General features: G+C 38.1%; 2 protein-coding genes and 1 long non-coding RNA gene across 5 annotated transcripts; 1 reads left to right on the forward strand and 2 right to left on the reverse strand.

The window, feature by feature from the left end:
- The first annotated feature begins 2,488 nt into the window (after window positions 1–2,488).
- Window positions 2,489–5,394, forward strand: LOC116213295. 3 transcript variants are annotated; one of them, XM_031548174.1, is made up of 6 exons: window positions 2,489–2,703; window positions 2,856–2,916; window positions 3,984–4,351; window positions 4,482–4,677; window positions 4,818–4,882; window positions 5,068–5,394. In XM_031548174.1, the coding sequence occupies exons 1-4, from the start codon at window positions 2,661–2,663 to the stop codon at window positions 4,505–4,507; spliced, it is 498 nt and encodes a 165-aa protein (XP_031404034.1). In that variant the 5' UTR covers window positions 2,489–2,660; the 3' UTR covers window positions 4,508–4,677; window positions 4,818–4,882; window positions 5,068–5,394. The 3 variants fall into 3 exon arrangements, with proteins under 3 accessions (XP_031404034.1, XP_031404035.1, XP_031404032.1); XM_031548175.1 differs by having other exon boundaries at window positions 2,874–2,916; XM_031548172.1 differs by lacking the exon at window positions 2,856–2,916.
- A 419-nt stretch (window positions 5,395–5,813) lies between these two features.
- LOC116214476 (probable disease resistance protein At1g51480) lies at window positions 5,814–7,404 on the reverse strand. Its single transcript, XM_031549878.1, has 4 exons — window positions 6,906–7,404; window positions 6,349–6,641; window positions 6,116–6,265; window positions 5,814–5,870 (listed from the first exon to the last, which is right to left on the reverse strand). The coding sequence occupies exons 1-4, from the start codon at window positions 7,402–7,404 to the stop codon at window positions 5,814–5,816; spliced, it is 999 nt and encodes a 332-aa protein (XP_031405738.1).
- Window positions 7,405–14,784: 7,380 nt separating this feature from the next.
- On the reverse strand, window positions 14,785–16,255 carry LOC116213208. The gene is made up of 2 exons (XR_004158020.1): window positions 15,793–16,255; window positions 14,785–15,668 (listed from the first exon to the last, which is right to left on the reverse strand). It is a non-coding gene; the product is annotated as an uncharacterized LOC116213208 (long non-coding RNA).
- Window positions 16,256–25,578: the final 9,323 nt, after the last annotated feature.

Raw genomic sequence — 25,578 nt, forward strand, 5'->3', positions numbered from 1 at the left:
GGAAATACAAGTCACAATATATTGCAGGATGGATGTCCACCAATTGAGAACTAAGTGAAATCTGTAAAGGAGAAAAGAATAAGTTCTATCTCAATTATAAATGATAAATTACCTGGAGATTTGATAAATTGATGAAATTGAATGGGTAAAGTGTAGCCAGTCACTATCCCGGGCAAGCTGGAACTGCAACAACAATGTGTGAACAAGAGTGAAATAACATAGGTATCGGATTTATTTGATATTACGTGAGAATTTGACACATAAAGTTCTTTAATTTTGATAGGTATCTTATCGTTATTATAAGACCATAGAGCAATTCATCGATGTAAGATGTCATTCACAAATTTCAACCTGCATATATCTAAGCTGGGGCTTTAGAGACCATCAAGAGCAAAGGGATCCCCGAGGTAGATCTCATGGAAAAGTAGATCTTGTGGTCGTTCGGTTGTATTCTACCAAGGCATTTTTCAAATTGCATAAACAGGGAAACTCTTATCAATTTCCACCACATTTTATGTTAAATGAAAGATCGATAACATGAGACTATTCCTCACGTGTCTTCTGAGATTTTAAAGAATCTGGAAGGCCCTCTAAGCACTGGGAATGGAATTGATCACCATCCTGAAAACAGGGTCTTGCACACCTTATGAAATTGAAGATCAGACAGAACAGTATTAGTTCTTAATCCAATCCTTTGCATTAGAGAAAGATAAGAGAAAAGACTAAGTTTTACATCATAACAAAAAAAGACAGAATTTACCAGAGACTAAGAAATAGAAAGTAAACAAATTTAGAAAATGATAGTTGATTGAATCATTAATTGAGATGATAAATATTTACGCAGAGCCCAATCAATGAAAAGAAAACGAAGCGTCGACGCCTTATCAAAAGAAAAGTTCGAATATCTGCTATGCAAGAAGAAGATTCATTACAAAAAAAAAAAGAAGATGCCTATAAAAATAACTCCTAAGAAATATCTAGCATTTAATGTTGCAAACATAAAAGCAAATTGACGATATAATTAATGTATGAACACATAATCTTGCAGTAACAGATGAAAATATACTTGACCATGGAAAACCGGTTTCACTTAAGAAGCATAAACTAAATAGGGGCCATTTTGGTTTCAGAATTTGATTTTAGAATCATGATTTTGATTTTAATTTTACTCACTACACAATAAAAACACACGTTTCCCAAGTCAAATTTATAATACATTTTCATTTGTCATTTTCCACAATCAAAATTAAAATTAAAATCAAAGTTACTTTAACTCTGAAACCAAACGCACTCTAAGATTGGTAGAATTGGAATAAACTGTGAGCCTAACATGATCCATTTCCAGCTAAAAGAGATTTTCAATGTCTATTTCAGATTGTGCTGGCCAATATGACGCCCAACATTAGTGGCAAGAACACAGACAGTGTAGATCAAAAAGTCTCGTCCGACGAGCTTGGCTGTGTCTACCTACTCTAGTCTCGTCCGATGAGTTTCTTTCTCTCAAAGGCTTCATGCATGCTGGGTCTGGTCACTCGTACTGTTATTATCACCACGAGTATGTAGTTTATTAACAACTAAATAATCAATTTTACTTATTAAAAGGTCACATTTATCAACTAAAATATTTTTTAACCATACAAATATTTAGTTGTCAAGCCCTTTAATTACCGTGCTATGGCAACTCATGTGCAACTAGGTTTGAATAACTATATTTTATTTTACTCTTAAATAAAGTGAAAATTTTAGTTCATTTCTTCAGCAGATCTCCAACCCTCCCTCACAAACATCATATCAATAAATCTTTTAGATTTGCATGCATTTGGCTGTCAAGCATGGCTGTGATCTCTCTCTCTCCCCTTTTCTCCCTTACCCTTCCTTGCAATGGTTCCCACTTCCCCAGATCAGTCATGGCCTTCGAGAGTCCAACTTCGAAGAAACTTCCAATGCCTGTAGTCTGATCTGGTCTTGAAAAAACGTAAATTATATCCATCTAAAAAAAAGGAAACGTTGTAAATTATCAAAGCATACAATTTGCAATGCACCGTGTCCCCAGTTCCCGAGATGTTTGGCACTCTTCATCCCAAAGTCAAATCATCATTTTCGCTTTAATGCCCGCGAAAGAAACCAACGGTCACCGCCACACAGAGAAAGAGAGAGAGAGAGAGAACGGACGACTTGTGCATTGGGTGCCTCCCCCAGTCAATGCATAGCATGCAATGGTCCGTCAATTAATTCAGTCTAGCTAGTCACTGTAGACTTTGCTCTTTCACCAGCATATGTATGTTGTCCTTGCCAGAGCGTATGTGCCTCCCCTCATTCAATGCATGTCATGCATTGGTCTTATCAGTCAAATTGTCCCGACAACTCCACTTTACCGGTCAACTTTTTTTCTTTTCCAAAACAGATGGGTAAAACCAAGTTCTTCTTCACCTCACCTCATTTCATTCAAGTCTCGCCATATATAAGGCCACTCTCTTCCCCCCTTCCACTCTCTCGCCATGCTCTCTGAAACATCTTTCCCTTCTGCGCCTCGAAGATGCAAGTGAAGGCTCGAACTCCACTCTCGAAGTTCAAGCTTCTCTTTAGTAGCACTTCGAGAATGGAGTTCAAGCTTCACTGCGAGACAAGTGGAATGGAGGTGCAGTTTGCTCCCAACGGGGATGGAGGTCTCGTGTCTTCTGTTAATCGTGCATTGCCCTCAGCGTAAGTTGCTGGTTGAAGGACTCTGCTGCTATTTCCCTCGTTTCATCTTACTCGCATCTCTATGAAAGTAACATGCACACCCGCATTTTGATTTTTAGTTTTTAATTTTTTTTTATGATTGAATTTCATTTCCTTTCTTTCTTGATTCTCAGCTTGGGTTTTGATTTTAGGTGTCCCAGTCCCATTTCCGGTGCTCTTCTTTTATAATTGCAGGTACCGGTCCTGTTTGATTTCATAATTTAATTTTAGAATCATGATTTTAATTTTAACTCTATCCACTACATAATAAAAACACACGTTTTTAAAGTTAAATTTATAATATCATCTCATTTGTCCTTTTTCACAATTAAAATCAAAATAAAAATCAAAGGTACTTTTAACTCTCAAACCAAACCCACTATAAATTGATTGCCATATCTATACGTGGAAATGAGGTAGAATATAGGTAACTATTCTGGAAAGTCGCCCTCGACCCCATCTATACGTGGAAATGAGGTAGAATATAGGTAACTATTCTGGAAAGTCGCCCTCGACCCCATCTCTGTAATACCATGAAGTTCTAAAAATGAGAGATATAAATCTAGTTAAAATGAGAAACAAAATCGTTTCAAAATTCAAGTTGGGTCTATTCTGGAAAGTCGCCCTCGACCCCTTCTCTGTAATATCCTGAAGTTCTAAAAATTAGAGATATAAATCTAGATAAAATGAGAAATAAAATCGATTCAAAATTCAAGAAGTTGGGTCTATTCTGGAGAGTCGTCCTCGACCCCATCTCTGTAATATCTTGAAGGTCTAAAACTTAGAGATATAAATCTAGATAAAATGAGAAATAAAATCGATTCAAAATTCAAGTTGGGTCTATTCTGGAAAGTCGCCCTCGACCCCATCTCTGTTATATCCTGAAGTTCTAAAAATTAGAGATATAAATCTAGATGAAATGAGAAATAAAATCGATTCAAAATTCAAGAAACCCCCAACAAATCTCTATTTTCTTCTTGAATGTATCAGTTTTAATTACTTTTATTTCGTTTCAGTTTTCTTTTAGATTACGTAGTCGCACTTTACAAAAATATCACTTGGAACCACCCTCTCTATATATAACATCCTCCGCAGTTACGTCTGAGATCAAACATGGCGTTCATACATTTTTGGAGTGTCATGTTTCCTCTAACCTCTACTCTGATGTTTCTCGCCCTTTTCCTCATGAAAGTTCCTGACGTAGGAGCCTGGCTTTTGATCTCCGTCGATTTCCATGCCTTCACGTTTATCTTTCTACTCAGCCCTCCAATGCAGGAGGAGATACTCAGCATTGTCTACTGTGAGCCACGGTCGGGTTGTCTCAAGCTCCTCAGATTCATTCTGAAGTACGGCGTCCCTGTTTGCTGCGGACTAATCATCGAGTTTAAAGGTGCGGAGAGTGCAGTCTCAGCTACCGTCTTGTCTGCCTGGACTGCTTATGTTGTGATATGCCGCAATTTGATCGCCCATGGCATCCTCGATGCGACTCAGTGGTTCGCAGCTGTGGTCTTCCTTCATGTGGATTACTTAATTTTCTGTGGACACCTACTACTCCGGTCGATTCGATTTCTCTCGGGTGCTGCTTGTATTCTTCACTTTTCTCGCTGTAATTGCTGCGTATTGTGGTCGGGTAAGAATCTCTAACTTTCTCTGATTTAAATGTTTTACTGCCAATTGAATCGAACCTTAATTTCCGCTGTTTTACTTTGAATCGAACGGTTGTAATTTTGTGTTCATCAATTTCTTATGTGAACCTACAGATGCCGCAGTTTCCTCCTCCAGATGAACTCCTTGTGCAGTCATTTCCCGGTCATCCAACTGTTCCGACCACTCCTGCTACGGCTGCGGTGCCGAATCCATTATCTGCATCGATCAGACTAGTCTATCAATCCTCGCCCTCATCCTCCATTTCGACGGGAGCAGCTCCCCAAACCTTGCTTTCACCTTTAGCTTCCAGTAAGCTTCTGAATCCTTATTTCGGACTGTTTTTGAATTTTTCTGATGATTGGCCAATTTCCTGTTATGCTTGTATGCTAAGTGGATGTGTTTTAACTGTATTGTCCTCCAATCCTTGCCTCCGTCCTCTGCTTCTATAGGACCGGCTCCTCAAATCTTGCCTCCATCCTCCGCTTCAACCAAAGCAGCTCCCCAGAAGCTTCCGGTAAGCTTCTAATATCTTTACAATGGAAGTTCTCTACATTAATGTTGAATCTTATGTTTCGGACTGTTTTTGGATTATTCTGATGATTTGCTAATTGCCTGTTATGCTTGTTTGCTAATTGGATGTAAGTTTCTGTTAATGCTGTTTTGTTATCGATGATTAATTGGTTTTGATGAATCCGACAGGCTCTGTTCGGGTTGGTTGCCGATCATTGCGACGTGTAACTTGGCAGGACCTCGAGCAGCATTGGCCAAATGCAAATGCACAATCATTTCCACGTCTAACTCAGAAAGGCCTCAAGTAGCATCGGCCAAATGCAAATGCAGTTTCTGTTGAATAGCTCGAGACATCGATGGAACTTAACAAGGGCAAAGCTGATATACCAAATGTTAATCTCGCATTCGTGAGCATAGAATGTTGGAGCCGTTATTCTAGTTTTCCTTTCTCTGACCTTGAAAATCACATTATTTTGGCAGAGTTAGAATGTTAGCTTTAATTCAGCTAGATTTGGATGTTTTGGGAGTTTGGCTTTTAGAATTTTTTTTTTCCTTTTGAAACCGGTGTATCGATCCCTAACTTTGATGTCCCCGAAATGTACGTTGGCCTCTTTACTTTTGTTGCGATGTTAAATTTGGGAAGAAAACCTCAATAGAAGAGGAAATACCAGTGATATAGACGAGTAACACTCACGCAACTGCTTCCCAGTTGACGGAACTAGGGACCCGGATTTACTCCTTTTTCCCTCAGCCGAGAAAACCCTCAGCTGCTGCTCTCACTCCCTTTCCCTCAACGGCTCACGACATTAACCCTAAGCACACAAGCTCTGACACTTCTACTTTTATGTCGCAGCGCAAGAAGCTGAGATACCGGAGTTGACGGAGTTCTGATAGAATTACCCCTCTGCAGTTCTTGTAATGGTGAAAACTTGAAATCAAGGAATCTTAGATTTACCAGTTTTACCAGTCCTTCCGGAGCCCTCTCGATTCCACTGCAAGACAGATTGAATGCTCTTAATGAAGTGAGCTTTTCCACGGAAGGTAGATCATGCAATCGACGGCACCTTCTTATATTTAACGCTATAAGCCTGTCCATGTCGCACATCGAGCTAGGTAGGTTTCATGAAAGTACAAGAAAGATCAGAGGACCTCAAGAGCCGGCATACGCACAAAAAAAATATCTGAAATCCTTTTCAAAGGGTTCCCATTCAAAAGCAAGGTAGAAAGTCCAGGACACCTTGGACACCAGCCGGGATTTCCTGATCACATTTCTCATCAGTGATATCTTCTTCAGGTTCTCTGTGCACTCCTCTTCATTTGGTATCTCTCTCAAACGAAAATTGGCCTTTACCATGAATTCCCTCTTCATCATGTTAATGTTTGTCACCTGACCAAAACACACATCTTCACCCTATCTTTTGAGCTTGCAGAATGTTGTAGCAAGCTCACCGGCGTAAGTTTATTCATTACCGAGTGACCTGTGTTCAGGTCCGCCTCCCTACTTTTCATTCCACTAACTAGTCTTGCATCGATGAAATACTGTATTAAATCAGTTCTGTAAATCTCATAGTTTTCTGGACACAAAGTAATGTGCAGGAGACACTCCTTCACAGTTTCACCACTCAGGTGATCGTAGCTGCACTTCTGCACTCTGAAAACCTCATTCTCCATGCATTCCGGATCAAATTTTGGTTCTCTTAGCTCTTCCAATTCATTTTTCCATTCATGAATATCCTCTATCCCTCTCATAGTTCTTGATAATACTGTGATCCCGAGTGGTAAACCACATCATTCATTTGCAACAGACTTGGCAATCTTTTCAACATCACATGGGAGAGGAACTCAACGATCAAGATTTTTCTTAAACAAGTACCAAGCTTCTTCCTTCAAGAGAGGCTCCACGCTGATTACTTCGTGGCATCCCATTTGTTGGCAAATGTTCCGTGAACGAGATGTCAAAATCAATTTGCATTCATTGAACTTGAGATCTATTCCTACCTCTTCTCTTAGGAATAACAGTTCCATACCTCGTCTAGGACAAGATGCACTCTCTCTTGACAAGCTGCGTGATAGCTTTGCGGCTTTTCTCTTCCCTTCCTCCTCGTGTGATAGCTGCAACTGAAGGCAACAAGCGATGTCACTCTGCAATTTGTGAATACTGCTATCTTGTGATACAGTGACCCAACAAACATGGTTGAACAAGCCATTATGAATATGCGTGGCGAGAGTGGTCTTACCCACTCCTCCCATTCCACAAATGCCGATACTCAAGACCTCATCATTCCTCAAGTAATCCCAAATCTTACCAAGATTTTTCTGGAAAGCTCGTCTGACCAGTTCTTGTGTTAGCAATTCAATTTCTCCAGTCTCCTCCACCTCAATCACAAGCCCCTCGGAGAATGCACTTCGCTCATGGAGCTGCTCCACTTCTTTCATCTGTTCATCCACACGATTAACCAACTGCACTTGTGAGAGGATTCCTGCTTCTGCTACTTCCCTTTCTGCATTATGAACTTCATCTTGCATGCGCTGTGCATGCCTCAGCCAAGTTTCTACCTCTGTCCTCCTTTTCTTTCCGAGTACCGACTCTGCATATTCTAGTCCTGCTTTTATGTCTGATGTTCTGCTGGTCAATGCCTCTAACTTCTGTTTGAGTGTCTCTACTCTCCCTCTGAGGCTGCTATGACTGTAACGGGCTATTGCATTGCTGGGTGCACTATGTATTCATATTAAGTTTTCATTGTTTGGATAGAGTAATAAAGGAGGGAATGGAAAAGAAAATTTATTTGGATGAATTGACTAGTATGTCCTCTTTTTATAATTTAGTCTTCTATATTATATTAAACGAGGATGGTCTTTACTACTTTATTTCGGAATGGGGTGGGGTAAAACTTAAATGCAAATTTTTTAAAATTTCAAAACGATCCCAATATTTTTAATTTTTTTAAATTGTCTCCGTTTCATTCTCTCCCCTGACCCTGTTGTTCATTATCTTCCTCCTTCCCTCATGCCAGCGTCCTTCTTCTTGGTTGGTCCTTCCTTTGACTATCACATCTTCTTTATGGGAAGACCTGATTGATCCCGCGCAGCCAACGCCTTGTCCCCGACCCACCAAATCAAACAACACATATGCCACACAAAAAAAAAAAAACGAATTGAAGCTTAACTTTTCCCTCTCACGGTTCCCTTTCTTCTGCCGCCTCCACTGCCATTGAAGCTTCACCTTCGACGGCTAGAGGATGATAAGGTGGGAGTAAGGGCTACACAGAATCGCTAATTATCTAAATTAATTATACTAGGCATTTACTATCTTATCTTTCATATTCTTTTGTAGGTTTTAGGTATCCAACTGGCAGAGCATGTCGACCAAATGCATGGGACCCAGACATATGTTGATGAGAAAGAGCTTGCTTTAATGAATATCTTGCATGGAAGGTATTAGATGTAAATATCATGCTGTTAGAGCTTTCGTTATCTGCTTGGCTTTGTTTGACATTCCACGTTCACAAGATCATTATTTTTTTCGTAAAAAAAGGATCATTATTTGAAGTCTGAACTCCCGGTATTCTTTCACCATAAACTAAAGGTCAAATATAGGGGGAAAAAAAAAAGAAAAGGTCGTGAATAGTTTATGAAGTATTATGTGTTATCAATTCCATATAAAGTGTGATCTGTGATGGAAAGGAGCCAGACAGTAAAATGTAAGAAATATAGTTTTACCTACTATAAGAGAACGAAAAGTAAAAGAAAAATAGGCGAAGGATTTAAAATTTGCTTGCAAATTCCTTTTGTGCTCATAAAGATGAGCTGTGTATGAAGTGTCTATTACTGTATTATGAACTGCAAACAGTTTCAGATGGCTAGCATGTCCCCGAAAGGTTCTCTTATTACATATTAAATTCAAGTAAAAGCCAAGCAGTACCTGAGGAACCAACAGTTTAACTGAAATGACGTACAGAACCTAAAGGTTGGGTACATCACCATCTTAGTTCATTAATTCAATTAAAACAGTGCAAAAGATTGGACAAAAGCATAAATGACCCTAGTATAGGTCAATTGATAAGCAAATACCCTGGCTTAAGGATGATAATCTTCTCTTTCTGGGAAGACGAATTTAGAAAGGTCTGATCTTGGACACAACCGTGGCTGGACATATAATAGTTTTGTCCTGCTAAATCTTTTAATAGCTTGCTGGCTTTGTTTGTTCATGCTTTGTGAGAATTACCGACGGCAGATTTCCTAGAAGCCCACAATTTTGTCTGCTGGAATTGAGCAACGTGTTCATGTATTCCGAGTCTCCTCTACTTTATTCATAAATTGTTCTTGCTGAAATTGAGTACCTTTTTGATCCTGGTCAATTAGCGTTCCATTCCAGGTCTGCAGGCTGGACTAGTGTTGCAGTTACATTATCATGTGATTTCGTTTCTGCATCGTCCTCGGAGTCAAAGTTTTATAGTTCATCTCCATCAATATTGGTGGCCCTGACCCTCCTCTTGCGCTCGGAGTTCCAATAACCTGGATTCTCCCTCCCTACTATATCACCTCAGGCCTTCTCCCCTCATCTTCTGAATCACATGGAAAGGAGATTCAGAAAGGAAATATTATGTACTCCTTACTGAGGAGTTGTGGGGAAAAGAGCGCAATGATGCTGAATGATGCTATGTCACTCAAGGAATGTGGGTATCGACAGCTTGGTTGTGGAGCTTGATGCTAAGCTAGTCATTAGCTGGGTCTGGGGGAACTCCTCTAACATAGTGCTAACAAATCTGATCAATGACTGCAGGAACCTATGTCGACACTTTGTCACCATCATTCCCAAGCATACATATAGAGAAGCCAACAAATGTGCTGATCACCTCGCCAATCTTGGTGCGGAGCTCCCTGATGGGCTCGTTTCCTTTTCACGCCACCTACTTCCATTAGACAGCTTCTTTTTGAGGATACTACGGGGCTTTCGACCCCATGTTCTGTAAACTATTTGCGTACAACTGACCTAATTGTGAGAACACCTGGAAGAGCAGCTATATCTTATCAGATTTGTTAATATATTGTTAGGGAACTGATGCAATCGAAGCTGTATTCTTGGACAATATGGATACCCTGCCACTTTCTGAGGGGGGTTATTCTTGATGAGGCCACGTTTGGGAAAGATATATTTGAACCCTAAAGCGTTTAAGAAAATGAAGAGACTCCGAATACTTATCGTAACTGAGGGGGATTTCTCTTGCAGCCCGGATCACCTCCCCAGTGAGTTAAGATGGCTCGAATGGCATCGTTATCCCTCATCTTCCTTGCCATCCAACTTTTCACCAAGTAACCTTGTGGCGCTTATAGTACCCTGCAGTGGCATCACGAAATTATGGGATGGTTATAAGGTAATAATTCAGTATTATGCTGGTATTCATTTGTGCTGAGAGTGATATATTTTGCTGTTGACTTTCACAGATGGGTTCAAACCTAACTACCATCAATATAAGCAGATGCTCATCCTCATGTGAAGTTCCTGATTTCTCAGGAATGCCGAAATTTAAGGAATTGATTGCACATCGCTGCACAAGTCTAGTCAAGGTTCATAAATCTATTGGATACCTGGCAAAGCTTGTCCATTTAAACTTCCAGGACTGCTCTAACCTTGCGGAGCTTCAGGACAAACTTAGACTGCCATCATTGCGACAACTTGTCCTAAGTGGATGCGAAAGGCTAGACAAGTTTCCAGATATTTTGGGAAGGATGGAACACATAGAAGCTATAGATTTAAGTTGGACTTCAGTAAAGCAATTACCTCCATCAATTAAGAACCTCACGCAGGTCCAATCTTTGTGCTTTGCTTTCTGGGGAAGGGAGACAACAGAAGCCAACAGAAGTCAGTGTTTAAACTCTCATGAAGCTCCTAACTACTTTCCCAACACGGTTCAATTAGATTTGTCGGAGAACAGTCTTACTGCTCTTTCGCCATGCATTAGTAAATTTTGTGATCTGAAGACCCCTTTCTTGGACAAGTCCAAGCAACTTAAAGATATCCCAGAGCGTCCACCGAATTTGACGTATTTAAGTGGAAAAGATTGTGAGTCCTTGGAGATGGTTCAAACTGTGAGCCTGCAAGTGGCAAGGACAATCAAAATCAACTTCTCTAACTCCCACAAGTTGGGCCAGATCAAGTTGCAAGTATGTTGCTGTCGGATTGGCAAAGGCCCATCAAATTAGGATGAGGTTGTATCCTTAGGTCAGGTTATCCTCTCTCAACGTACTTTTACTACGTGCATATGCGTAGGGTCATCAACACACATGCGAACTTTTTCTTCTGTAATAACAGCACCAGGTTGCCTATACTCGAATCCAATAAGAACTCGACCCAAAAGTGCTTCTTTGTAGTTAGCAATCTGTCTTGCATCATCTTTGTTGAGTTTCTATGGACGGGTCGGTGCTCGTGTTACTTTCTAGTGTTTATTGAGAATAGTTTCTCACGCAGAAGTACCACTGGGACTATCAGTTTCGGGCCTTAATCCCTGGAGGTAACATTCCTTGCCAGTTTTACAATCAAAGTAGCGTAGGCAGAAATCCCTTGTGCTTCAGGATCCATTCGAGAGTGCGCAAAAAATTAGGCGGGCTGTCTCTCTCTGCTGCTTTCTGTTTGGAAAGGCAACGGACATGGATCTACTGGTCTCTGTCCAAAAACGGTCACACATAAGACTCCCCTGCAATATATGTTGCTCATCTGCAATCAGATCATGTCTGGATGGGTTACCTTCCCTTTACAAAGCGCGTGAAGGAAAAGATGCAAGATGGTTGGAATCATTTGGTAGTATCACTCCAGTGGGTTAGTAGATGTCCAGAATGAAGGTGACAAGCTGTAGTATCACTCCAGGGCTATCAGGTTTCTTTGTCCGGCAAGGCCAATGATTGTTCATGAAGACAACACTAGCACCCCGGTTGCCGGTGACTTGCAGCTCAGTGAGGGGCCACAAGTAACATGGGGAGAAAGTAATGCTTTAGCAGGAGGGCTCTCTTCAATTACCCAACCATTGCCTGAAAAGCAGAAGCTGCATGGGAAAAGACAACTTGGAGCTTGATCTGGACTGGGCCTCATGTTACCTTTCTGCTAGTTCCACGGGGCCAACGGAAGTGAAAAAGGAACAGAAATTCAAAATTTCCTACCCGTGAAACTAATTCCAAGACCTACTAGAAGAATAAGAGTAAATAAAAGCGTACCTGGAATATTTAAAGTTGTCGACTGAGCGTCCCACGCGTGACGCCTCTACTGGTATCCACACCGACTTTGTCGACGAGTTTTCGAGATCGGCGGTGCTAGCGACCAATACTCGAAAGAAACACCGATGCGACACTCGAAATTTATTAAACTAGTAGAATTAATTAAAGTTGAACAATTCAACTTTGACTTTTCCTACAATTATATGCTCATATGTATACACATATCATATATGTATATGAATATGTCTGCACGTATATATATATTAATACACTTATTGCCCCCATCTTTTTATAAGGAATAGCGGAGCCGAAACTTCAAAGTTTCACCGATGGGGGACAAACTTTGTATATAAGAGCATATATGTACAACACACACATATATATCCCTGCCGATCTATATATATCTCTATATATATATTACATACATACACATTGCATCGTGTGTCAATTTGGTCCATTTAATCTAATAAATCGAGTCTAATTAATCGACAAATTTAATCTCATTAAATATCCGATTAATCAGTCGCACCATAAATCATCTAATCTCTATTAGACGATTTTATTGTTTCAAAATATCCCGTCGATTTAGTCGTAGTGTGTGACCCTGTAGGTTCCCAATTACGTTGATAGTAATATCGAAATCTCTATTTCAATATCACAAACAGTGAGCGGCATCTAGCAATGCATCGCTGTTACTCAAGTAATCGGAAAGTCAATTTCTCGACGAACCTTGTGACTTACGTTATCGTGTAATATAATCCCTTTGTCCTCTATATCTCTATTGAGCCCAAGGCATGGTCGATGACATCCTTGTATGGCTCAATATCTCTCTTTCTTGATTTACCGGGTAAGTCTATCAGAACAAATGAGCTCGATATCATTATATCGACTCATTTGGATATGCATACACTTTTAGACTTAACCACCAAGTGGCCGTGAGATATCGCTCCCGTTTCGTAGGAGGGACAAATCCTATCTTGGTCACTCACATTCTTTTCCATGCTTTGTGGCATACCCAATAACTATCTTTATAACCAGCCTGTTACGGTGGCGTTTGACAGTATCAAAATATACGACATTACACGTAGGAATCCATGGTGACCTCAAGTCAAATGACCATTACACTATAGTCATTTTAAGATATGCTAATGACAGTCACGTAACAACCCATGTAGCAATCTCATGGCGGGTCAGTCCAATACATATTACTCTTAATGTATACATGTGGTGTGATTTGATATCTCCATATCCATGACCTATGAGATTTGGTCATCAATCAACACTCACACTAGTCTAACCGTATTATCGTTGTCCTAATTAACGATAATACTTTGACTATGGACATTTAGGAATAATGTTCATTAATTATAGGATCTCACAATCAAGTCACACTTGATGCCTATTGAACCTACTATTCCAAGGACATTATTGTGTAAAATCATATTTAGCGCAATCTACACAATAATAGATATGCATCGTAATATAATGAAATAAATATCATATTACAGAACTGATTATAGATTGCCTCTAGGGCATACACCAATTCCCAACACTTTCAAGATAAGAAGAATAAGAAGATGAAGGGGCGGTGTTGCAAATTCGGGGATCGGACCATCCGATTACAATCAACAAATATGTCGTGTATATCGGTGTCTTTATCTTATTCCTTTTATGTTATGACTGCAGTGAATTGGCAAGAAATATAAGAATGGATCTCATTGGAAAGTGTCCCATATCAGTACCTGAAATTATCGTTTACCTGAGAGAGATTAATCAATTTTGAAATCGTTAAAATGATGAGATCTTCGTTCTTGAATTGAATCTCTTCTATATGGATTCTGCAGAACTAAATTTAACTGAGCCCTCTGGTTTAGGGAATTAACCAACTAGTTAGGGCCTCCCTGTGTGTTTCCCCCTCTAATTAACCACAACTTAATTCCATTAATCTATATATATATAGCTACTTCATTAAAAATAAGAAACAAAACTTTCTCGCTTTGCCACGCCATTACTTATATATCAAGAAAATTTTTTGTCCATGATTATGCAGTATAATATATATTATTTGCATATACCCCAACACATTATATATGAGAGAGCAAAATATGCAGTAAACAATATACATTAATTACTATTCAGAAAATTTTTTATATTGTAGCAATCGAATTGCTGTTCATATATATTATAGGAAAATATAGAGTTAGAAACTAATATTAATGAAGTTTTATAATATTTTGTGGAGTTGCCATTTGTATTATGGGAAAATATATTCTTATAACATTAGCCACAATCAAATTGCGATTCATGTAATATTATTTATTTATAATATTGCAAAGGGAGCAGTGAGTGTGCCAGCCAAGAGGCAGGCAAAGGAAGAAGCAAAGGAAAAAATCATTTTCTTCGAACTTAAACTCGCCTACTGAAAAAATTTTCTATATCGGGTATTGGCTGTGCCATATGTTTACTGGTAGTGCTCTAAAACAACTTGCCTCCACAGCGAGGGCACCACACAACTACTCAGATGGGAAGTGGCCACTTTCCTGGTGAGGGCTACACAAGATCAAGTTATTTCCAATACATATGGCTGATAATGGAACAGGAGAACAAGCCGAATGATCACAGATCTATAAAATGTGTCGAAGCCTGCGTGTTGTAACTTAATCGGAAGTTAAGTTCCAATAAATGGGACCCAGTACGTACATACTACAAACGAACTATATCAGACAAACTCGTGTTGGATCCCTTCATACATATTTTTCAGGTTTCTTTTCAAAAGCTGAGAACTAATTTTCTTGATCCAACAAGTCCGTCACTCGACTATCTTCTCGCTACTTTTTCACTCCTGCCTCTAGCTTACCAGGGAATCAATTTATAGACGACCCGATCTAATCCTAGACTGGAGTTTGAAATTTCTGAATGTGGCATAACCAGCTTGTATACTAAACTTGAACAAGCAACATGAATCCCCAGGACAGAAGAAACAACGCCAAGGTCAATTCAAGCCGCTTTCTGAATAAAAGCCATTACCACTTTCACGGTTTTCCTCCAAACCCAACCTGAAAATGCTTCCTCAGAATTTCTTATGATTTCCTCCCGAATCCTTTGGCCATTTCCATAATCTCCAAGAGTTTTCTCATACTCTCACTTAATGTCATCCTTTCTTTTAGCCACAGAGTTCAAGCCACTGGAGCCATTGGATAGTCCTTGTTCCCTCACATCAGAGATGTCGTATACAGATTATGGAGGTTATTCTTCTGAGCATGCAGTCTGTCTCATTGCCTGGAGGAACCTAGTGATCTCCTTATCGAGCTTCCGGTAATGGATCTGACTGCTAAAAGAGTTGGGACTTATTTGAAGAGGGCTACGACTAATTTCAATTGAGTAACTGAGTTTTAAATAGAAAGATAAATTCAATAACTGATCAGAGTTTGACCATTTTACCCAAAACTGCAGCATGCGGATGATTGAGTTTGACGACCTCCAGACATTCGAGTGATTTCGGCCGACCCATGCTGCCGACTCCTCCTCAGTTCTTACATACGAGAAGCCATTGAGAGGCTACGACATCGGTCTCTATGTGGCTGCAATGGAAGCGATTAGCGACTGCAGTTGGAAGAGAATAAACATACACAGGCATTTTCACGAACAGTTTAGAGGCGCGCAGATGACACTGAAATGAAGAACGATGAGAAAAAGGTAACGCACCGTAGTAACAAGCGTGAACTGAGAGTTGCCGTTGATAGGCACAAAGCAGCAGAAGGGTAAGTATCGGTTTGGAGGAAGGAAAAGGAGTTGTTGTGGGTGGTGACAGGAAGAGAGGGGTCGCGGGAATTGGCCAAGATAGCAATGAGGCCATCCGAGAGGACTTTGAAACAGGCACAATAGGGGAATCGACTAGAAGGGGCAAACGGTTGAAAGGGAAAGTAGTGGTTCCATAGGCAGAGGCAATCAACCTTGGCGCTGCTGAGTAGGTCGTAGAGCGCGTGCGAAGCGGAACGGACGGCGAGGGCGGCGATTAGACAGGCAGCAAGGGCGGTGGCGGCCGCGCCAGAAGTTGAAACGCGAAATAGAGCGATGGACGTGGAGACTGGCGGAGAGCATGTTTACCAGGCGCGAAGCAACTGCATCTTTAACTGCAGAGAGGTGAAGGGTCTCAAAGCCAAAAAGAAAAAAGAATGTAGTGTTTGAACGAATACGAGGGTCTCAAGGGCATTTATGGAATTTTATTAAAAGAATAAGGGTAAATTTGGAAGTGAAATGTGAAAAAGCACTATAAGAGTTTCACATTTTTATATTTGGCATATATATAGATATTAGTTCGATAGAGCAAAGTAGGAAAATATATTAGTATAATAATTGATGTATTTGCAATTAGGAAATATATTAGGTCAATATATATATATATATATTTGTAAATTAATAGATATCGAAAATATTATTACTAAAATGATTGGATAATTGGCCATATTATCCGTTATTAGGATACTGAAGTTATTATCCTTGAATTATACTGAAAATGTCCTCTTACTAAATTGATTTAATTGTCCATATTATTAGGATATCGAAGATATTATGCGTGTGTTGCACGGACTGTTTGAATTACTTATAAATTAGATTAGATTAGATTAGATAGTATATATATTGTAACATATATTATTATATACTCATTGTTCAATAATAATCCGAAATAATAGTATCAAATGGAATTTTTAAATATGAAATATTAGATTGTTTGCTTGGTAGGCCTGCGAGTTCTTCTGCTTGATAGGCCTCGCTGCAATTTTGTTGGGCTTTTTGTCCATATGGATACATAAAGTTTGTAAATAGGTCTTGCTTGAATTGAAAGAAAAAATTTTATATGATTCTACCTCAAATGACGTGGTGAAAAAGTATCAATAAGAATTCTTTAATGAAAAATAATTATGGCAATTATTCGAATGATTAGCACCAAGCCTCTAACTTCATGTATTTTGATTTATACTTCCTCACATCAAGTGGTGAGGTAGGATCACCCAATAACTTAAGTGCATGGAGATTTAAAAAGTTAAACATGAGCATTTATTACTATCTTCAAAGATAGTGCAAGTGTTCTTTGACCATAAATATATAGATGGACAGATTATCTTAGACCATCCCACTTCCGTACAAGCTTAAAATACTCATATAGGCAAAAATGAGAAGATTTTCGCTACGACATCGCATGTACATTAAGGACACTACCTCATTCAGTGAGTACAATATACATGCAATTTTATTTCTTTCCATCAGAAGATATATTCATTGGAATATCTTTTTCTTAGTACAAACTTTTTTTTTTGGGTAAGCTCTTAGTACAGAGATTTGAATATAGAGTTACGATATTTTCTTTTATTAAAGAAAAACAAGAAGAACTAATGTGAGTTGATTCAAATAATGCAATCCTTATTCCACTTAAACAATGTCTCAAGTTCGTGTTCTTATGAATTAAAAAATCCATGCTGAGAGTACTTGCTTTACCCCTTAGTGAGTCGACCAGTTCGACTGGATTAGTAAAGCCCACTGAACTTTTTGATATTAGGCTTCACGCAAAAAAAAAGAGGAAAAACAAAATGAAATTACCAAATAGAAAAATATAAATTTTGGAGAAATTTTCATTGAGGAATTTGGACAACTTGAATGATGTTTGACTGATCTTATTATGTCTTTGCTTTAACATATAGAAGATAAATGTAAAATGGCAAATTACAAAAAAACCTAAATTTTATAAAAATTGTCATTTTTATCCTAAATTTTACTTTATAATAAAAAAATCACATGTTTTGATAATTGTATTAGATTTGACCTCCGTTACTATTATGTCAAGATTTCCGTCTATTTGCCTACATGGACTCACCAAATTTTCACATCATTTGATTATTTTCTCTTTTCTTTATAAAAATAACCTAAGTTTTCATAAAAGTGTCAATTTTGTTTAGATTTTGATTTGTAATTTTAAAAATGTGACACCGGTCAACCAAACATGCATATACATATACATATATATAATATATACACACATGCCTACAAAATATACATGCATACTATATATTATAATTTTTGTGGCTGAAGTATTATATAAACAAACAAATAAACCAATAAACAAAAAAAAATGGGTAGCAAGAGGCCCACGTGGCCATCAATCTTTCCTTAACAACTCCACCGCCATTGATACTTCCATTTCTTTCTTGTTCTGTTTTTTCTGCTGGAAGAACCGAGAGAAACAGAGCAGAACAGGGGCAAAGAGAGAGAGAGAGAGCTAAGTGCAAAGTTAGAGGAGAAGTGAGGAAAACGAAGTAAGGAGAGTCGGGATTTGGGAAGGAAACCTCAAAATTGAAGCTGGAATTTGCAATTTACATAGATAAACAACATGGTTTGGTACGCTCAAGCTGAAATAGTTGTGTTAGTTGTGTTTGTTTGTCTTAGTTCTATTTGCTCTTTAGATTATCTTGCATTGGGTAATATAAATTGTTTTATGTTGAATTTCGCTTAAGTAACTAGAGGAGTTTAGGTCCCCACGATCATCTATGCCTTCTTGAAAGTATACTTATATATATATATATATATATATATATATGCAGGCGTATATATAGACATATATATGCATATATCTTGCTATTTGAACCAATTGCAAATTAGAGGTTGGTAAAATAATTCCCAACAATGTCAAATCAATTTCTGACCTTGGGGAGTGTTCTTGCATAGAAATTTTCCGTAGGATTAACTAAGGTTGCCTACTGTGGAGTTCAAGGGAAGAGTTGGAAGTGGAAATCTATTTTGAGTAGTAAGTTGAATAAATTGGATTGATGATTTGATATAGTATTTTAGGAGCTGAGTTTTGTCGAGGCAATTGGCTTGCCGTTACTGTTGTGCTTGAGTGTTTTATAATTATTTTAATAAGCCAAAAATTTGGAGTTGTGTTCATGAGATGATAAGAACACTTGTCATTTGCTTAGAGTAGGGTTGTATGAATTCACTAAGGCAACATATTGAAGAAGTTAGATGTTTTTGCTGGATGGTTAATTGGGTATGGAGGCCAACTTTACTCGGTTGCTGCTTAGCTACTTATTGAGAATTAAATATCGAGCCTCTTTGTATTTACTATTTCAAAATGATTATGAGATAATCACATGTTTTAGTGAGGATTGAGGAGTAAGGAGAATTGAGTAATGATTGGTGGATAACGAGTAGAGATTGGGATGAACCTGTATATGGAAGTAATTTTAGCTTTAATAAAAAATGGAGAAACAATTAAAACGGACTAGCATGTAATGTCATTATTATGCATATTACTTTATTCTTATGTGGGTGCTTGTGATTAATAGGAATAGGAGAGTTGAATTGGTGTATACTTATGCTTTTATTTGGTATATTATCTAACGTTTATGCTTGAACATAATAGGGGCTTAGGAGACTGAGACTATACAATCGGAATGCTCAACTCGTTGAGTTATTTTGAGGGGTCTTTGTGAGTACTTTCTTTCATCGTAAAATGATAGTAAATATTTATACGTATTGCTATAGATATGGAGTGGCTAAATGATTGTGGAATATAACCAGATATATTTGTTAAGCATGCTTGTGATTGTTGCTTGATTATAGCCATGGGACCGCTGGACCCGGCGGATTACAAATAGGGCCTAATTGGCCGCTGAAACCGACGAAATAAAAATGGGGGCCTGATCGGCCACTGGACCCGGCGGATTACAAATAGGGGTCTGATCGGCCGCTAGACCCGGCGGAATAGGAAAAGGGGCCCGATCGACCGCTAGACCAGCGGAATAGAAAATGGGGTCAACTCTTACTGCCAGAGGTTAATAGGCGGCCCCCGTTTATGAGATATGAATATGGGGAGTTGAGAATGATATGAGTAAGATATGCGGGGTCACGGTACCGTCATAACTCTGTCACAAGGAAATGCAACCCTATGACTATATTGTTATTACGTGAGATTGTTGCTGAATGTGTTATGTGAAAGGATTATGTTGGAATTGGATTATATATTGTGGTAGAATGTATATATATATATATATGTATGTATATGTGATTGATTGTTTGTGAATTGTGATAGTATAGTAATTCATTTTACCTTGGAATATAGTATTCACTGAGATACAGCTCACAGCCACTGCATATATTTTTTTCAGATAAGCTAGGAGTTAGACTAGCAGTACGGAAGAACTTTTGGACAACGGGGATCAACGTGAAGAATATTTTTGGCAGATAGACCCACTCCTAGTATAAGTTGTAAGTTCTTGTAGAATGTTATAGTTATGTTACGACCTGAAACTTTTATTTAGTGGGGTTAGGGATATGGTTGTGAAAAAGTACTCTCTTGAGAGTTATATACATATTAAAACCTGTTGGATTTGGTTACATGCTTTTGTAAAGCCTGCTGAATTGGTTAAATGTTTTGGGAGGTGGAAGGCAGGTTATATATGAATTGTTAATGTGACATTGGACTTCGAGAAAACATAAGGAAAACTCTGCTGAAGTTTCGGGTCATGACAAAAAAAATACATATCAGCACTTCGTTTTGGTTTACCGGCTTCAGGAGAGAACATCAATAACATTCCTGACTACAACCCTGGAAACTATTGTAAAAGAAGACCTAGCAAACCCCGAGTTACTATTCATAACCGAGTCAGCCATGTCAAATGGACGGCCCCAGTAGTGATGCACGGAGGATCGCAGCACGAGGAAATTCGAAATCGACAACCTAGCATGATCACAAGGAAGAGTGGCAGAATCATCATTTCAGTCATCCATCGGTGGGAATTAATTTAGCTGATCCAGCTGTGAATAGTAACTCGGGGTTTGCTAGGTCTTATTTTGTAATAGTTTCCGAGCTATAGTCAAGAATGCTGTTGATATTCTCTCTTGAAGCCGGTTGATCAAAATTGGGTGCTAACATGTATTTTTTTTAAATTACAAATCAAAATCTAGAATAAAATTGAGACTTTTATGAAAACTTAGGTTACTTTTGTAAAGAAAAGAGAAGATGATCAAATGATGCGAAAATTTGGTAGGTCTCATATTATTTTCCGATCGCCTGGAAGGGGCAAAAGAAACATCTTGTTCTTTCTTTGATCTTCTCAAGAGCTTCACGAAGGTTATATAGAGGGCGGATTTGGTATTTGGATATTCATTGTATTAATGATTGGTTATGAGATTGGGTAAGGGTAAATTATATGAAGAGATAACAAAAAAATTCAATCATTTTTATTATGAAATGTTCATGCAAAAGCCCACGTAGGCAAATAGACGGAAATCTTAACGGAATAGTAACAAAGGTCAAATCTAAGACGATTATCAAAACATGTAATTTTTTTTTATTATAAAGTAAAATTTAGAACAAAACTGATAATTTTTATAAAATTTAGGGTTTTTTTTGTAATTTATCCTAAATTTTGTGACAGTATATTCTGGTTTGATGTGAATTTGTTAAATTTTCTCTTATTTGGACTACCAGTTGCAATATGTTGTTCCTTTACCTCGCGCACTAAAAAATTTGAATATTTTGTTGATGTACTTGCATTCGTTAACCATGAACAATCGGTATTTCTTGTTCTTACATCCAACACGTGCTCGATTGAATATCCTTTCCAATTCCAAAGATATTCAGCAGATCTCATGCATCGTTGAATCAAGGGCGTGTATGATGCTTCTGGAAAACTATGAGTACCCTTTTAGTGAAAATCCTCTTCCCCAAGTATCTTTAAAAAAAAAATGTCATGTACTTCATTTATGTTCGAACTTTCGCTCATTTACACTTCCTGGTGTGTGGCATAAAGAGAAGGATGAGTGCGACTTTGATTGTCGTTCAGGTTATGGTGCTGGCCCTGTCTTCTTTTTGGGTGAATATTGTGTTGGTCTTTTTTGTTTAACATCATATTCTCAAAATTACCTTCCTACTGTTTACATCTTTATTTAGATTTTGTGCTACTTTTTAAGTTCACCAATTGATGGTGTATATGTATAGAAGCAAAAACGGGTTTCCATTTGTGACTTTATGCTATAGCCTGTAATATTTTTCTTGCAATTTAATTGTTTTTCAATTGATATTTTTATGGATTGTTAGTTGGATGTGGATCATGCTTTCTCGGGGTTCAGGGAAAGGAATGTACAGGCTATATAAGTTCATCAATTTCATTGGCCTGACACGGCCTTGTTAGGTATTTGCAGCCGCAGTAGTGCTCTTATGCCCTAAACATGGGCATCCCGAAGGGTTGCCATCACAAGCTTGTTAATTATGAGCCGACCTTTATGTATTGGATGAATATCCCCAAGTTTAATCATTTTCAGCATTCAACAACATCTACGAACAACGATTGGGCTCTTCAGCATCCAAGTTGCCACCACAAGTCATCTGTTTTATCATTTGGATTTCTTCTATTTGATTTAGCTTAAACTTGACGATGCCTTAACATGTAATGTGCAGGCCTTATCTAGCCATCTTTTGTGAAGCACGTGCCATGACTGGCATTGAGGAACATTTTTTGTGCATTATTCGTTGAGTTGCCAAATTTTCAGTGTTCAGGGACTAAAATGGTTGTCTATGGTCTATTTACTATGCTTTTAATACCTTTTCTTGTCTTATTACAACACAAGTGTTACTTGGTAAGATGCATAAAGGATTTTTTTTATTGTAGTTGTGATTCTTCTTTCCCTACAGTGGATCATGATATCTCAAGAATTTTCTCGTTTTTGAATCAAGAATCTAATTTTGTATCAAAAGCCATAAATATAGCTGCTAGATAGCTTATTCACATTGCAACTGTTGGATAGTTGTTCTACCTCCATCTATTTCTGTCCTCTTCGATGGAATCTGGGTTCACGGGGGATGGCCTCACCAGCAACTACCACCTCCATATCATGCCCCCGCTATCGAGTTGGGCGAGGGCGGGACTGACTTTGTTGGATGACGATGTTTTCCGAGCCCGTGGAGGGGAATGCAGGCTATGTTTTGGCCATGGCTTCATAAAAAAAAAAATCGGGTTTCCGAATTTTATTTTTTATTTTCATGTTATTTTCAGAAATTTTTTAACCTTTCATAATTTTCTTTTGCTCTTTTTCTTTACCTTTTCAAGTGCCATGTCAGTGCACTACGTACCCATCAGCAAAATTAATATATGCTACATTTGTTGTTTAAAGTAATAGTTTGGTATATACTCTAACTGTAATGTTTAGCTCTAGTTTCTGCGATTCCTTCCTTTTTTTTTTGTCAATTCATACATTTCACGTAGAAAATTTGTTTCATCATTTTCATCTTGGACTTAAGATATCTTATTGCATACTGCCTTGATAGTGATCGTGCTTATAAGTAAAAGAAGGAATTCATGCTTAGATTTAAGAAAGTAATATCCTGACCTTCAAAAAAATTTCAGAAAGTGAATATGAAGTATTCTTGCTTTTTTTTTTTTGGTAATAGTATTCTTTCTTGTTGTAGCATTACTTTCTGAGATATTTGATGAACTTCTCATTTGTGCATTGCCTTTTCTTGTTCTTCTTTTATTTTTAATTTTCTTGGGTAAATTTTGTGACTTTTTGTCTCTGATATTGCATTATATTGGCTAAATACAAACAATTGCTATTCAGGTTTGACATTACTGCTTTTACTTCTATATTGTGATTGCATTATGGTTGCATATATATATATATATCATAATTCTTCCTCATATGGGTCTGTGTTTCAAACAATTATGTAGTCTGAAATACTGAAAATTAGCCAAGAAAGATTAAGTAGAGAAAATTCATTATTGTACATGGTTATTACAGTGCACACCGACTGGTAAAGATCGACTATGGACATAGGTGGCATGTTCTTTGTTAGTGCAAGGACAGGAAAGTTTTAGAACAGAACACAGATAAAAGCAGACAGAAAGGAAGAACAGAACACATATAGTCAGAATATGTGATGTTTATCATCAGAATTTCGATGATGTTTTAGTAATCGACTGTTCTCGTAGCCATATGCACCTCTGCTGACAATCATTACTGGGACTTTTCTGTCAGTCTTCAGTCAATCACTTCGTCGAGCTACCATGCCCACGTAGATTTATGTAGAGATGCACACGGACTGGTAAAGATCGACTATGGACGTAGGTGGCATGTTCTTTGTTAGTGCAAGGACAGGAAAGTTTAAGAACAGAACAGATAAAAGCAGACAGAAAGGAAGAACAGAACACATATAGTCAGAACGTGTGATGTTTATCATCAGAATTTCGATGATGATTTAGTAATCAACTGTTCTCATAGTCGTATGCACCTATGCTGACAATCATTACTGAGATTTTTCTGTCAGTCTTCACTCAATCGCTTCGTCGAGCTACCACGCCCACGTAGATTGGTACATTGTCGTAGTCCTCAACCACTGCTATAAAGGCAGACTCTGGACCACTATCAACCACAAAGTACCTAATAACATAAATGGCCAGCTATAGATGGACAATTACCTGAGACAGAGACAAGAGTCCTAAAATTGCCTTTCTAACATTTGTGTACAATGCGATCACCGAGAAGAATTTTACTATACCCATGGACAGATATATTGCATCTGCAGTTACTTACAGAACTTTTTGGTTATGATGCTAAAGCAATCTAAAGGGTCCAGAACCAGTCATCCAAAAGAAAAGAGGAAGCCTGTTCTACAACATAGTGAAAAAATGATTCAAGCTGATGGAGGGAAAAGAAAAAGTAAAAGCGAGAATATCGAGAATCACATGTTAAGATCATTACTGCACATCATCATCTGTGGAAACGGATCATGAATCATTTGAGAGCTCGAGAAGAGAGCAAGAGAATCCAACTTCATAATGAAATCGGATTTTGCTCGAAACTGAACAAAAATACATGGAGTGTCCCCTAAAATACTGATAAACAGGAAAAATGAAGCGGGTTTACTGTTAGATAAGATAACTATGTCATCTCAGATTACAATGAAAAGCCTCCGTCCTCCGATTTGCATGGTGCTACTTGATAGCTAGAACACACCAAATGACTAGTCTACATCACTGGTAATTTCACTTCAATTGTCATTATCTTGCAGAACTTACCGTCCCAACAAAAGTAAAGATATCAATGTACATACGGGACCATCACAGGTGTATACCGGAATCAAAAGAAACGAAAAATTACAGAAGCCGAAATCCCAAACTGACTTAAACATAATATTCTTCCACTACCAAGATGATGTTTAGGGTGTAAGAATATATTATGTATTTACATAATTAAGGAGATAATATCTCTATTAGGTGTCCCTCAAGTCACACAATATATTCGATTATTTAAGTGAGATATTTCATATCTTGTGGATTACAGTTAATATCATTTTGATGGGAAGATATATAAGGAAACAATATTTTGAGGGGTCCCTAGCTCCGCCTAATATAAAGGGCGACGTCATCAAAACAATGGCTGGAAGTCAGTTTATTCTGCCACATAATTTATTGCTATTAAATTAAAATTAATCTTACA

The sequence above is a fragment of the Punica granatum genome, chromosome 7 (assembly GCF_007655135.1).
Source record: "Punica granatum isolate Tunisia-2019 chromosome 7, ASM765513v2, whole genome shotgun sequence".
Classification (NCBI taxonomy): domain Eukaryota; kingdom Viridiplantae; phylum Streptophyta; class Magnoliopsida; order Myrtales; family Lythraceae; genus Punica; species Punica granatum.